This window comes from Octodon degus, unplaced genomic scaffold (genome assembly GCF_000260255.1).
Source record: "Octodon degus isolate 3935 unplaced genomic scaffold, OctDeg1.0 scaffold00306, whole genome shotgun sequence".
In the NCBI taxonomy this organism is placed as follows: domain Eukaryota; kingdom Metazoa; phylum Chordata; class Mammalia; order Rodentia; family Octodontidae; genus Octodon; species Octodon degus.
The window spans coordinates 222,447-236,018 of record NW_004524882.1 but is presented as its reverse complement, the minus strand read 5'-3'; the positions used below and the strand labels follow the sequence as shown (position 1 = coordinate 236,018).

General features: G+C 40.6%; 1 protein-coding gene across 1 annotated transcript in view; it reads left to right on the top strand.

Annotated features, from left to right (window-relative positions):
- The window catches only part of Grm5 (glutamate metabotropic receptor 5), a 585,509-nt gene that overhangs the window by 485,733 nt on the left and 86,204 nt on the right, over nt 1–13,572 (top strand). Inside the window, exon 5 of the mRNA XM_004647439.1 lies at nt 10,183–10,429. Within this exon, the coding sequence (XP_004647496.1) occupies nt 10,183–10,429 (247 nt within the window). The remainder of the gene's footprint in view (nt 1–10,182; nt 10,430–13,572) is intronic.

Sequence of the window (13,572 nt, the reverse complement as noted above, 5' to 3'; positions counted from 1 at the left end):
ATCACATAAATTTCGGTAAGTTGTGCTTGAGTTTTCATTGAATTGTAGATATTGTTGAATTTCTTGTTTAATTTCATCTGTGACCCATTGGTTGCAGAGTAGGGCATCATTTAATTTCCATGTATTTATGGTTTTTTGTCTGGTTTCTTTTGTCATTCATTTCCAGTTTCATTGCATCGTGGTCAGATAATATGCATGGATTAATTTCTGTTTTCTTACATATACTTAAGCATGACCTATGGACCATTATGTGATGTATTTTAGAAAATGACCCATGTGTACCTGAGAAAAATGTGTATTCAGCTTTTTTTGGCTGGAACACTCTGTATATGTCCACCAAGTCCATTTGTTTCAAGTTCTGGTTTAGTTCTGTTATTTCTTTCCTAATTTTTTTTTCTGGTTGACCTAACTTTTTGGGATAAGGGGGTGTTAAGATCTCCTCTTAAGATTGTGGTATTGGATATTAGATTTTTCATGTCCATTAAGATTTACTTTTTTTTAAAAAAAGATTTCCTTTATATAGTTGGGTGCTCCCATATTTGATGCATACATATTTATGAATATTACCTCTTCCTCTTGAAATTTTCCCCTAATCCATACATAGTGGCCTTCTTTATTTTGCTTGATCATTGTTGGTTTGAAGTTGAGATTGTCTGAGAATAAGATTGCTACCCTTGCTTTTTTTCTCAGGTGCTGGGGCATGCAGTATTGTGTTCCATCCTTTGACTTTTAGCCTATGAATGTCTTTATGAGTTAAATGTGTTTCTTGTATAGAGCATATTGTTGGATTTTGTTTCCTAATCCACTGTGCCAATCTATTTCTCTTAATTGGTGAATTGAGTCCATTTACATTGATGGTTAGAATTGAGATGTATTGACTTATGATTGACATGTTATTTATCTGTTGTCATTTACTCCTTTTTCTACTGTTTTTAATTTCTTGCCCTATTTAGTTGGTTGCTTCTTGTCTAATTCATGGAGTTCTGATCCTTTTGGTCCCTCTCTAGAACATCTTTCAGTAGCCTGTGTAGGGTTGGCTTTGTCATCACGAAATTCTTTAGCTGTTCTTTGTCAAAGTATTTCACTTCTTCATCAAACTTGAAAGAGAGTTTTGCAGGGTATAGTAGTCTGGGCTGGAATTTGTTTTCATAGGGGACTTGAAGTACTCTGCTCCATGCTCTTCTTGCCTGCATGGTTTGTGAAGAGAAGTCGGCCATAATTCTGATGGGTTTTCCTTTGAATGTGATCTGCTTCTTTTCTCTAGCGGCTTTCAGTACATTATTCTTGTGCCGAATTTCTGGGATCTTGACTATTATATGTCTCGATGTGTTTTTCATTGGGTTGAGGTTCTTTGGCATTCTATATGCTTCAGTTACCTGAATGTCAAATTGTTTTGTCATATTTGGGAAGTTTCTGCTATTACTTCTGTCCGTATTGTTTTAATGTCATTTGTGTTGACTCCTTCTTTCTCACTGATGCCTATTAGTCTCACATTGTTCATCTTTGCATCATCTTGCAGGTGATGGATTATTCTTCCTGCATCCTCATTGTTTTTAAGAGAGCCTTTCTTACCTTTTCACTAGCTGCACCAGCATCTTCAAGGTCTGAAACTTTGTCTTCATTTTCACTTAAATGGTTTTGCAAGCTTGTGATTGAGATTTTAATTTCCTCTATATCTCTTTGACTCTGTTTCATGCGATCTATTTCTTTCCTGTATTGCTCATTCAAGGAATCCGTCATTTTTCGAATCTCCTCTATTTTTTTTTATCAATGTCTTTCTTAGAAGCATTGTTTTTTTCAGATTGGGTTTCTCCCTATGTTTCTGTAGTTGCTTCTTTACTTCAGATGTTATGAGTTCTGAGAATTCTTTTTTTATTTCAGAAAAGAATTGCGCTCTGAGTTCCTCTATATCTTTCTGTTGTTGCTTATTTACTATCAACGCTATTAATTCTTGCATTTGAGCAGAGCTATTGTCCTCTGCATTTGTTCTGGGTGGGCATTGGGTTTCCGCCATATGATTCTGCATTTGATTCTTTAGTGCAGATGGTATTAATTCAGGGATTTCTTTTTTTATTTCCAATCTGAGATCCTCTATACCTTTCTGCTGCTGTTTCTTTATTTCAGAAGCCATTGATTCATTGCTTTCAGCTGTGTGATTTCCAATTTGTTCTGTATTAGTGTCCTCTGCACTTGTTATGGGTGGGCTTGGGTTCGGAGGTTGCATTTTGTTCCTTCTTGTCATTTTGAGTAGCACTGTCTTCTATCCTTTGTTGTAGATCTTTGTTGCAGTTATAGCCTTAGCACCTACTGAAGTTCAGGTGCAGATCTACAAAGTTTGGATTTATCCCGCTGTGCCTGGCTTGGGTCTGGCTGCTGTGCTCAGCTCCTTCCTGCTGCTGCCCTTGAGGGTCAACCTGTTGTGCCCCTCAGGCAAGATGTTCTGCTCCTGGACTAGTTTGGTGGTTCTATCCTCTACACTTTCTGCAGGGATTGCAGCTGCAGGGTTTCACCCCAGGCCTGCATGCCAAGCTTGTGCTGAGCCTGGAGGGGACATGGTGGAGTAGGGGAGAGAGGCAGCTCTCCCACTCACTCACCACCCCTGCCTAGGTTGGGTCTGGGGATTCCCGGAGCACGTGAGAAATTCCTACTTCACAGTCTGAGTGGGGAATTTGCTGCGGAGTGGTGAGTTGCATCCCAAGGGAGTTGAAGAGGGTCTCACCCACACTGCACCTGGGTAGGGACCAGTAGTAGGTCCTGCCGGTGCAGGGTAGCCAGAAGCTCTCCCACACTCTCACTGGGCCTGGGCTAGGACTGGGTCTGGGGGGCCCCGGAACATGGCAGAAATTCCTACTCGGTGGGCTGTGTGGGGAGGTGCTGCAGAGTGGTGTGGGGTGTCCCAAGGGGGTGGGAGAGGGTCTCACCCACGCTGCGGCTGGGCTGGAACTAGTAGTAGATCCCACCGGTGCAGGGTAGCTGGAAGCTCTCCCACAAACTCGCCGGGCCTGGGCTATGACTCTTAGTTTTCTTTTATTTAAATACTTTTCCAATTAGATCAATTCTGTTCTTTGAGCTCTGAGGCCAGTTTGACCTTACTGTTTATGTGTAGGATTTTATAAGTACTTAGTGTGATGGTGATTTTCTGGTCATTATTCCCTTTAAATGCTTTGTTGTAGAAAGCCATTATTTGCCCCAAAAATTAATTTTGAAAGCTACAGTAATAGGAATTAGCAATTTCTTTAATTTAATTCTTGAAAAATGTCACTAAAGCCTCACTGGGCTTGAAACTTTGTGTTAAGAATCTGCTGTTATTTTTTTTTTTAATTATTTGGTACAGGTTCTCACTAAGCAGCTTGGACCCATAGGGATCCTCCTATTTCAAGCTCCCCAGTAGTGTAATTACAGGCATTTGCCGCCAAACTTGGCTTTGGTGGCTGGCTCAGTGTGGGTCCAGCACATCATGTGGGGCCAACACAGCTTGCAGTACTGGGGATCAAACCTGGGTCCTTGCACTTGCCAAGCAAGCACTTAGACCACCAAGTTATCACCCCAGCCCCTGCTGTTATTCTTACATGATTTCTTGTATAGGTTTCATGATATTTTCTACTATAAGTTTTTATTATTTTCACTTTCTGATGAAATTCTGGGATTTTGAGTATAATGTATCATGTAGAGGATTTTGCTGGGCATGGCTACTGGAAGTTTTCTATGCCTGCTTTAATTTTACATTGAATTTCTTTCTAGATTTGAAATTTTATTTGGTGTGCTTTAGTGAATAAGGTTCTTATACCTTTGGTGTGAACTTATAGCCTTTGTCACTTATGATTCTTAGTTGCTATTGTACATCATCTTCCACCTCTTGAATTCAGCTGCCAATGGCACCTTACTTTTAGTATGTTATTGCGTTTATAACCAAATGAACTTGTCTTCAAATTCCAAGACTCCCTTCAGACTGGCCATTCCTGTTGTCTATTTTCAATAGCATTTTTAATATTGAAGATTTTGAGCTGATTCTTCTTCATCATTTATACAAATGGGATCATTCATATCTCTTTTACCACCTTAATTTCAAAATTTTGTTTTCTTTCTTTAGGCTCACTAAAACATTTTAATTATTTAAATATTTTCACCTTATTTCATCTTCTTTAAGCTCATCATATGTATTATTGATTTTCATATTAGCTCTTTCTTTTATCTCTTAAAACATTTTAATCATTTAGTTTGTGGATAAAAGTATAAGTAATCCTGCTTGGTTTTGGCTTCCAGATATTTGAAGCACCCATTTCCATCCTTGCGCTTTCAGTTCATGTGTCTCTGCAGGTATGCCGCACACCTTGCGGGGAACATGCCATCCAGTCTTGTGGCCTGATGCCATCTGTCAGGCTCTTCCTTCTCACTGTAGAATTCGAACCATTTACATTGCTATTATGAAAGATATGCACTAATTCCTACCATTTTGCTGATTTTTTTTTTTTTTTTTTTTGCATTTGGATTCATTCCTGATTCTCATAATTTCATCTATTCTTCCATTAAGGCATACATGCGTCCTTATTTCTATGGTTATGGTTGTCTTATTTCTTTATGTTTAAACATAAAATATTTTCTGCAGTGCTGACTTAGGGGTTACGTATTTCTTTTATCTATAATTACCATGAAAGGTCTTCTTCTATTTCAACACTGAAGGGTAGCCAGGTAGGATATTGAAATATCAATTGACAATTTTTTCAGGGATTTAAATTCATAATTTCAAGAACTTGTGGCTTTTAAAGTTTCAGTTGATTAACCTATTATTCTGTTGTGCTCACCATTATAATTGATGCAGTGTTTCTTTCTAACAGCTCTTAGTGTCCCTCCTTTGTACTTCATTGCTGGCACATTCATGGTGATACCTCGCGAAGGGGTTCTTTTCTCCTCATGTCTATTTGGGTTTCTAAGAGCTTCCAGTACCTGCACATCGGCCTCATTCTCTCGACTTGGAGGCTGTGTTGTGCGCTGAGTTCTACGAGTTTTCTATGTATTGTCTTGTATTTCTTGTCTCTCCTTGAGGCCTACAGGTTTTCCATTTGGTCTTTTAGTGTTGGCAAAGAGCTGCTGAGTAGTCCATTCACTGATTCTTTTTGTTTGCTGTTTTTAATTTTTTTGTTTATATTTTATTAGTACATAGTTGCAGTGCATAGTGATAGCATTCCTTGGTATACATGCCTAACACGTTTTAGTTATTCTTAATCCCCTCTCTTTCATTTGTCTCTTAAGCCCCTTCCCTTTTGCAAAAACATTATCTTCCTATTTCCTGCCATCTTTTATTTTGCTCTATAATTTATTTATATTTTGAGTTTTTCATATAAGAGAAACAATGTGATATTATAGCTTCCAGGTTTAATTTATTTAACTTAACATTGTAGTCTTAAGGTGTGTGTATTTTCCTACAAGCAATGCAAGTTTACCCTTCTTAATGATAGTGTAGTACTCCATTGTGTGCACATCACATGTTCTTTATCCATTCAGCTGTCCATGAGCATATTGTCTGCTTTGGAGTGTTGCCTACTGCGAGTTGTGTTGCTCCAAGCATGGACATGCAGTTTCCATTGTGATGTCTTCTTCTTCTTCTTTTTTTTTTTTTTGTGCAGAACTGAGGACTGAACTCAGGCCCTTGCACTTGCCAGGCAAGCACTTATCCTACTGAGCCATCTCCCCACCCCCAAGAGGTCTTTGAGATAGTGTTTTTACTTTGTTGCTGCCTGAAAGTTGCCGTATCTGCACCTAGATTCAGGCCCTCATATTCTTTATTCTTATTTCCTTTAGCTGACTGCTCAGATTTTCAATTGAGTCTTTTTTTTTTTTTTTTTTTTGCGGTACTGGGGATTGAACTCAGGATCTTGCACTTATTTATTCTCCTAAGCTATCTCCCTGGCACCTATTTTATTTGATTAATTGAGATTTTCATTTCTAGGTATTTTTATTTTCTTTTCTGCTAATTGATGGACTACTTTGTATTCTGCGTTATCTTCCTTCGTTCACTCAGTTTCTTATCTGTATCATCTTTGAGGTCATGGATCATTTGATAATTGATTTATTTAGGTGCTCTTGTGTATATTCTTTAAATCTATTAATAAAATTTTAAAATTTCATTTGTGTGTGTGTGTGTGTGTGTGCGCGCGCGTGTGGTACCAGGGGTCGAACTTGGGACTTGTGCGTGCCCAGCAGGTGTTTATGCCACTGAACTGTCTCCCTGGCCCAACCACAAACTTTAAAAACCATGTCCGAGCAGCATCTACAATCCCAGTGCTTAGAAATTTGAGGCAGGACGGTTATTGCAAGTTCAAGGCCAGAATGGGCTGTATAGTGGGATCGCATCTCAAAAGAAGATTATTACCATCGTAATACTAATTGTAGTAAAAATTTTTGGCTGGAATCTAACCTACTTCAGTGTCTATGAGTATGCTCTCATGCTAGTCACTTCAACTATTGAGTTATAAACGTTCAAGCAGATGTTGCTATATTTTCTCCCAATCCCTGGTGTTCAAATCAGTCGAGAGAGAGAGAGAGGTCACTCACACCATTTGCAGAGGTCCCTTCTTTAAGTGGCTCCCACGCCACAGTGCACACTACACGGTGTGCGCATGTATTCAGGTGAACACAACCAGTCGACACGTGGAGGTCCCTAGGACTCCTTTACAGGGAGAAAATAGCCACGAGCAAAATCAACATCTGAAGAACCAACCGCACCTCAATCTATGTTTATGAACTTGCTTAAAAACTATCTAATATACACTAACTCAGAAAAGGAAGGAGAAAATAGTAAGGTAGGATCAGTTAGAATAAATTGGACATTAATAATAATATTTATGTGTAACAATAAAGCCTTGAGGAAGAGAAACATGAGAAGGTATGAGAGGAGAAAGAAATAAGAACAGTGAAAAGAATATAAATGGAACATGATAAGGGAAGGAAATTCAGTTAATGAATCTTTAAAACAATAAAGTGAGAAAGCTACATGGAACAACACTTAATATAAGAAAACATGACAAAACAGGTCAGACACGACAGAAGCAAAAATCATAACACCGGAACATACTCCCCCACACACAATAAAACATCAAAGGTCTAATACTGCTCTTACAGGGGACACTGGTAATGGGGCGACCGTTTCCTTCATATTTCTATTGTGAGAAAACACCTCATATGAAGAGGGTTGTGAAAATAATTTTTTAATCCATAGCTCTCTTTTCCAGCATCTGCCCAAGTACGAGACACACTTTCAAGCCATTTGCAGACCAAGCTTTACCCATCCAGGGTTGCACATGCGTGCTACAGCAAGGTGCTCAGTGGCAGGACGGGCTCACACTTGATTATCATGGACCGATCCGACCTGTAGCCTCCCAAACAAGCAGACGGCCAAGGCTTTTGGAGAAGACAAGAGGATGATTTTAGGGCTCCAGGAGCATCAAAACCCTCTAGAAGAATCCAAAGCCTCTGGAGTTCAGGCAGCCCATATTTATTTAGTTTCCAAACAGAGGAAGGGGATTCTGAGGACAGTGTAGGAACTGACCAGGATCCTAGTTGTTTCAAGGACGTCCACAAGTGGGGAATTATGCTAAGTAGGAGACTGCCTCATCTCCAGGTTGACACTCACTGCAGGAGTGAGGTGCTGTAATTGCAGTCTTTATTTAGTAAACTAGGTTTGGAAGAGAAGCTTTATCTTGTCTTTTGAAGTGTCTTACAGGCCGCTACAGGCCTCAACTGGACAGGTGACTGACAGAGGCTCACTTACTATCAGTCTGGTGCTCATCTCCAGGCAAGGGGCCTAGGCCTGGGACACACTCTTATGTAAACACAAAAGCCAATTGGCTAATTTTAAATCCTGCTCAGACTCATTTCACAGTGGTGTCCATCACCTGATCCTACCTTCAAATGATGGTGCTGGAAAAAGCTAAAACGAACTGCCAAGCGTCTCATTTGCTTAGTCGGTCGACAGATCAGCCAGCTGGTCTTTTGTCCCCAGACACTAGAGTATATTCCACTTCTGTTTGCTTTTACTTTTGTGGGTCACAGTCTCCATTGTTCTGAGTCCAAGTTGTGTTCTCAAGTTCCCAAGTGCTGCAGACCAGCTCTCAGAAGCAGGGTCTACGCTGCCTTGCTTACTCTCACAGCCTGTGAGCAAGTGGAAGTGTTTCCGGCATGGGGACTGTGCTGGGAAGAGAAACTGGAACCACGAATGTTCCCCTTGCACTCAGAACCCCTCTGTTTCATAAAACCTCACCAAGCTGAACTCTCTGTCCTGTCACAATGTTCAGCCTCCCATTTGTTTGATTGTTTGGTTTGGCTTTTGGCATTTCCCTCCGCAGAGTTGAGCTTGGTTGCTGCCAGATGGGCTTCACGCTATCTAATAACCGTGCTGAGACTTTCCAGGCCTGAAGTCTGGCCTTCTCTCCCCACATGCTGGTGTATAGTCCATTTCTTGTTTTCAGCTTCCTGGGTCACAGTTACCATTTTTCTGAGTCAAGGTTGACCCCAGGGAGCCTGTTTGTTGCCTCCCTGGTGACAAATGACTGTGGTATCCTGAAGATTTAAAAAAGCAAACATCAGAATCTGTTTTCCTATAACGTTTGTTAGTTTGGGTGAACACTTCTAAGCAGCTTATAGATGTTCGTTGCCTCCAGCACACCAGGATGGTCTCCTGAGAATAATGGAATTGTAAAGGTCTAATCAAAAATTCAACCAGGAATCTGCTATTTGAGAGTCAACTGATTGGACATATCAGGTCTATTTTCTAACCAGGTTCTGAATCGAAATATTTCCCGCTGTCTCTGCCGCTGTCAGCCTAGGAAAGACACTAATATCTGTTGTTTGGCTGCTATATTGGCCAACTCACTTTGCTTCCCTGCTGAACAGCTCAGAACTGTGCTTTTGATTCTCAGCTCCACCACCTTCTTTCTCCTGTTTCAAACAATAGCATTATAACCCACCCATTAATGCTTAAGTTGAAAACCCAGACTCATTGTGATTTTTCCTTTTCTCTAACTCTCCATATCAAATACAATCAGAAACACATCCTACTTTTTTCTGTTTTGAAAATGTAATCAGAGTGCTTCCTTGCACTAAGCTACCACATCTCTCAGTGCTCTGTTGCAATATCCCCTAAGTTTTTCCTTTTATCCCATCCCATTCTGTTTTCCACATGGCAAAGTAAAAGTTTTTAAAGTAAAAGGAAAACCTTCCAAAGCCCCAAATCACACAGCGTCTCCCTGTGTCGCCTGCCTCATATCCTCCTCTTCCCCTCAGCCAGTGAGAGTTAGCCTTCCTTTGACTCCTCAAGTTGCATGCCAGGGGTCATTGCAGCTGGTAGTGCCTGTGCCAGGGAGCGTGCTTTCCCTGTCTTTATATTCTGAATATGAAAAAATAAGTCAGATCATTGCTATATTATACTGCTATTGGAGAAGTTATTTTAGTCCAGGATCCATCTCTAATTCATTTTAAGCAAAAATGAGTTAGAGATGGATTCTGTAATAAATGATGAAATAGATTAAAGGTAAATAATCTGACAAAATAAATTAGAGATGCTCTAATAAAATAATGTTCTAATACTAATACTCTTTGACTAGTAATATTGATACTTTAATACTCTAATAAATTACAGATAGATTCTATCTAGATCATCAACCACATAGCTCTACATAAGCTCTGAATTCAATAAATGTTTATTTAATTAATAAAGCAACAGAGTTTTAATATCACATTTCATAATTTCCAAATAGGCCAGTTTATGGTGAGCATATCTTTTGATCCTGGAAGTGATGACAGATAACTCATCAAATAAGTACTTTAAAGCCAGATGGTAGCAATCTAGTTTCAGCCGAAAAGGACTTAATGGTTTGGAAACTGGATGTTTGCTAAGAATTCCTAAGCTACAAGTGTGTATTGTCACAGCGGACACTAAGGAAATTAATAAGTCTTTAAAGAAAATACATGGTGCACAGATTGCGTTATTCTGTATCCATCCTTGGAATACAGTTAGCAGATCTGGGCCCTTCTCTAGGTGCAAATATTTGGCAGGTGTTTTTTCATATTGTACCTGGTTCTAATTCATATAAGTTGCTCTGAAATATTCCCTAATTGTTCAAGACTCATGAAAGTAATTACAGTAAAATTGTTTTCCAAGGTAATCCCTGATTTGTCTCCCAACAGGCTCTCTGACTCTGAGAACGCATCACGTGCAAGATTCCAAAATGGGATTCGTGATCAACGCTATCTACTCCATGGCCTACGGGCTCCACAACATGCAGATGGCCCTCTGCCCGGGCTACGCGGGGCTCTGCGATGCAATGAAGCCAATCGATGGGCGGAAGCTCTTGGACTCCCTGATGAAAACCAACTTTACTGGGGTTTCTGGAGATACGATCCTATTTGATGAGAATGGAGACTCCCCAGGAAGGTACTGTTGCGATTCCTCTGTCAACAATAAATCTAAACAACAGCCACCTCTTGATCCCGAGGTGCCTGCTTCTGTTCTTCGCAGTTAGTTAGGGATCCTTTGCTGAGCCCAGATATCGCATACTGAGAAAGGCATTAGTGCGTTTTTCTCTGTGACTAAGAAAACATTCTGATGCTGAGATCCAAAGCCTCTTGAAATCTTCGCTACATTTCGTAGACCTAAATTCAGTGTCAGGAAACTCGTTTTATCATAAAGAAATGAAAGCCATCTCTGTCATTTCTAAATGTATTTATCATGTTATTGTTTAATCTCTATTGTCTTCTTGGGCCACAGAACTATTCTGCAACAGGAACAATTCAATTTCTGGTAATCCCTAAAAATGTCAAGGTGCCTTTGCATTGTTTGCTAGACTTACAGTGCATTATAAGTCATATTCTACTTTGTTATCCTCCCGCTGGAGCAACTTCTCCCTCGCTGAGAACTAAATTGCCCTTTCCTCTGAAATTTCACCTTTCATTATTTATAGAGAGGTGCCGGAGAAATATGAAACTTTCTCATAATTACAAGTCAGCCTTGGGAGAAATTAGTAGGTATCCGAAATTCATTAGCATATACGTCTGTCTTGTACACCAAAATCTTACGCTAACCTGCACAGCGTTGTTTCAACTGATTAGAATTTCACTGAAATTCTACTTGGTTGTGTAGCCGGGCAACTCTTCACTCTGCTCTGCATCTGCACAATCAGGGTCCTTTTGTCATCCACTGCAAAACTCCAAGTGCTCTTCCAGCAGAACACATGCTCAGCAGCTGTGCTTGCAGAAGTGCTGGCAGGCCTGCCAAGCGAAGGCCCCATGAAGCCCTCCATCACTCACACCCCATGGGCCCGCACTTGCTGCCAGCAATCTTGGTTTAGCACATTTTTGCACTGTGAAGCGAGTTGGAGGTGTCCTGGGTACAGCTGGTACCATCTCACGAGCTGGACGCTCTGCGCCAACCGGTTCCAGTAACACAGCTGAGATAAAACCTGGATAGCTTTCTGTTCTAGAGACTTGAGGAGTACTGCACTAGGCAGGCTGTGTACCAAGTCAAGGTGACTTTTCACATATTGTCTTCTCCATTTTGGATGTTCAGGGGGGAAATACAGTCTTTTGCTCAAGCTCAAAAGAAACTCCAAATGTGTTGCCAATCTGCACAGGGATGGTTGGCCCTTGAGCTCACTGTTCATGCTCAGAACCCAGGCCAACGCTCAGATGTCTATAGACAGACACACACTGCGTGCATCTTGAGAGTGCTGATGTCAGTTTGGGACTTGCTAATAGATGGTGACTGCAGCTCCACCAATTTCAGTTTTCATGGCAGGGCCCAAGCCACTTGCACAGACCAGATAGTGTGGAAGGGTCTCGGATGGCTCAGCTCCAGTCCAGGGGAAGAGGGATGGGTCCGACAGGCCATACCTCCCTCCTGTGCAGTCTAGGCTTGCAGGGAGAGAAGTCTTGCAGGAAACTGGCTCTTAAATTTCTTTCGAACATGAAACTCTTTGAGACCCTGATAAAATCCCAGATATTCTTTCAGGATAACATACACAAAATTTTGCAGACAATTTCTGGTGATTAGACTTTTAGTCCACTCATGTACTGCTAAATAGAGATATTGTATTAATGTAATAATAAATTATCAAAGTTGGTCTTGAAGGCAGCTTTTGTTTCTCCTACTAAGCCAGCTATATTTCTTTATGAAGTTAGAAATGTTTACAAGCACAGCAGCCTGGGAGAGTAGATAGGCAGATAGACAGACAGACAAACAGACATAGTGACAGAATGTAGAATATTTATTATATTGATTGTGTGTTCTAAAACAATAAATTAAATTAACTGGTATTTTTTTAATCCCAGAAAGTAATAATATTAATATCCTTTTTTCCATCTGAAGAAACTGAGGTTTACAAAGGTTCAATAATACAACCAAAGACAGTCTAGTAAATGATAAAGATTCTAACTCAGTTACTTGGCTTTCAACTTATCTTAGATAATAGACTGCCCATTAATCAACCGGTATTAAAAAGTTAAAAAAAAAAAAAAAAAAGGTGGGTCTGAGGAGATAGCAGTTTTGTGGTCTAAGCACCTGCATGGCAAGCTCAAGGCCCCAAGCTTGGTCCCCAGCACCTCATGCCCTGCCCGCCCAGAAACCAGACGTGGTGGCACATGCCTGCAATCCCTGAACTGGGGAGGCTGAGGCAGGAGGATCACTAGGAGTCTGAGCTGCAGAGTAAGACCCTGCTGAAAAGAAAATAAATATATGCATAAAAAGTAGGAAAAAAGAAAGTAGGAACATCTCCTGAGACATATTTCTGTGGAGTAAGATGCTTTCTGCTGGATCAAAAGATTCACCCTGGGCAAGGAGCGAGAGGAGGCTGAGGTAATTAAGATCCCACAAGCTCACCAGAGGCATAACAGCAAGATCCTGAACTGCCAGGGCAGGCACTCCGCCCTGCCACAGATACCTGCATACTGGCGGGGAGGACATTTTCACCATATTTTCAATGGCACTTCTGATTAGAGTACTATCACCCACAATTCTTTCTTTCTTTTTGGTGTTTCGTTTTTTTTTTAAAGCGTCTTGCTATGCAGTTTGGGCTGGCTTTGTGCTCATTTTTGTAGCCCCCAGGCTGGTCCTGAACTCACAGCAATCCTCCTGTCTCCACCTCCCAAGCGTTGGAATCACAGGCGTGCGCCACCACGCAGGTTCTGGGGCATGCGGGGCGGGGGACTGAACTCGGGACTTTGCAACTTGCCAGGTAGGTGCTTCTGCCTCTGAGCTATCTCCCCAGCCCCACTCACAATTCTTTAGCACTAAAATAAACCCAACTGGGGAGAGGAAACATGAGGAGCAAATGTCAAATTAAATGTCAAGTATTTGAAGCAAAATTTAAAACTTGGTGAAGATTCATTAAGTATGTGGTTATAAAATATTTGAAAATAAATATTTGAAATTGACACATAGTTAGATTTTATATCAAACTTTGCAGTAAGTGATTCAACAATAAGTAGAAGAACACTGATAGCAGTCTATTAAGCAGCCACCAAATTTGTAGTACAAAGAAGTATCTCTAAATGATAGCAGAAGGATTTTAAAACTTTAGCTTG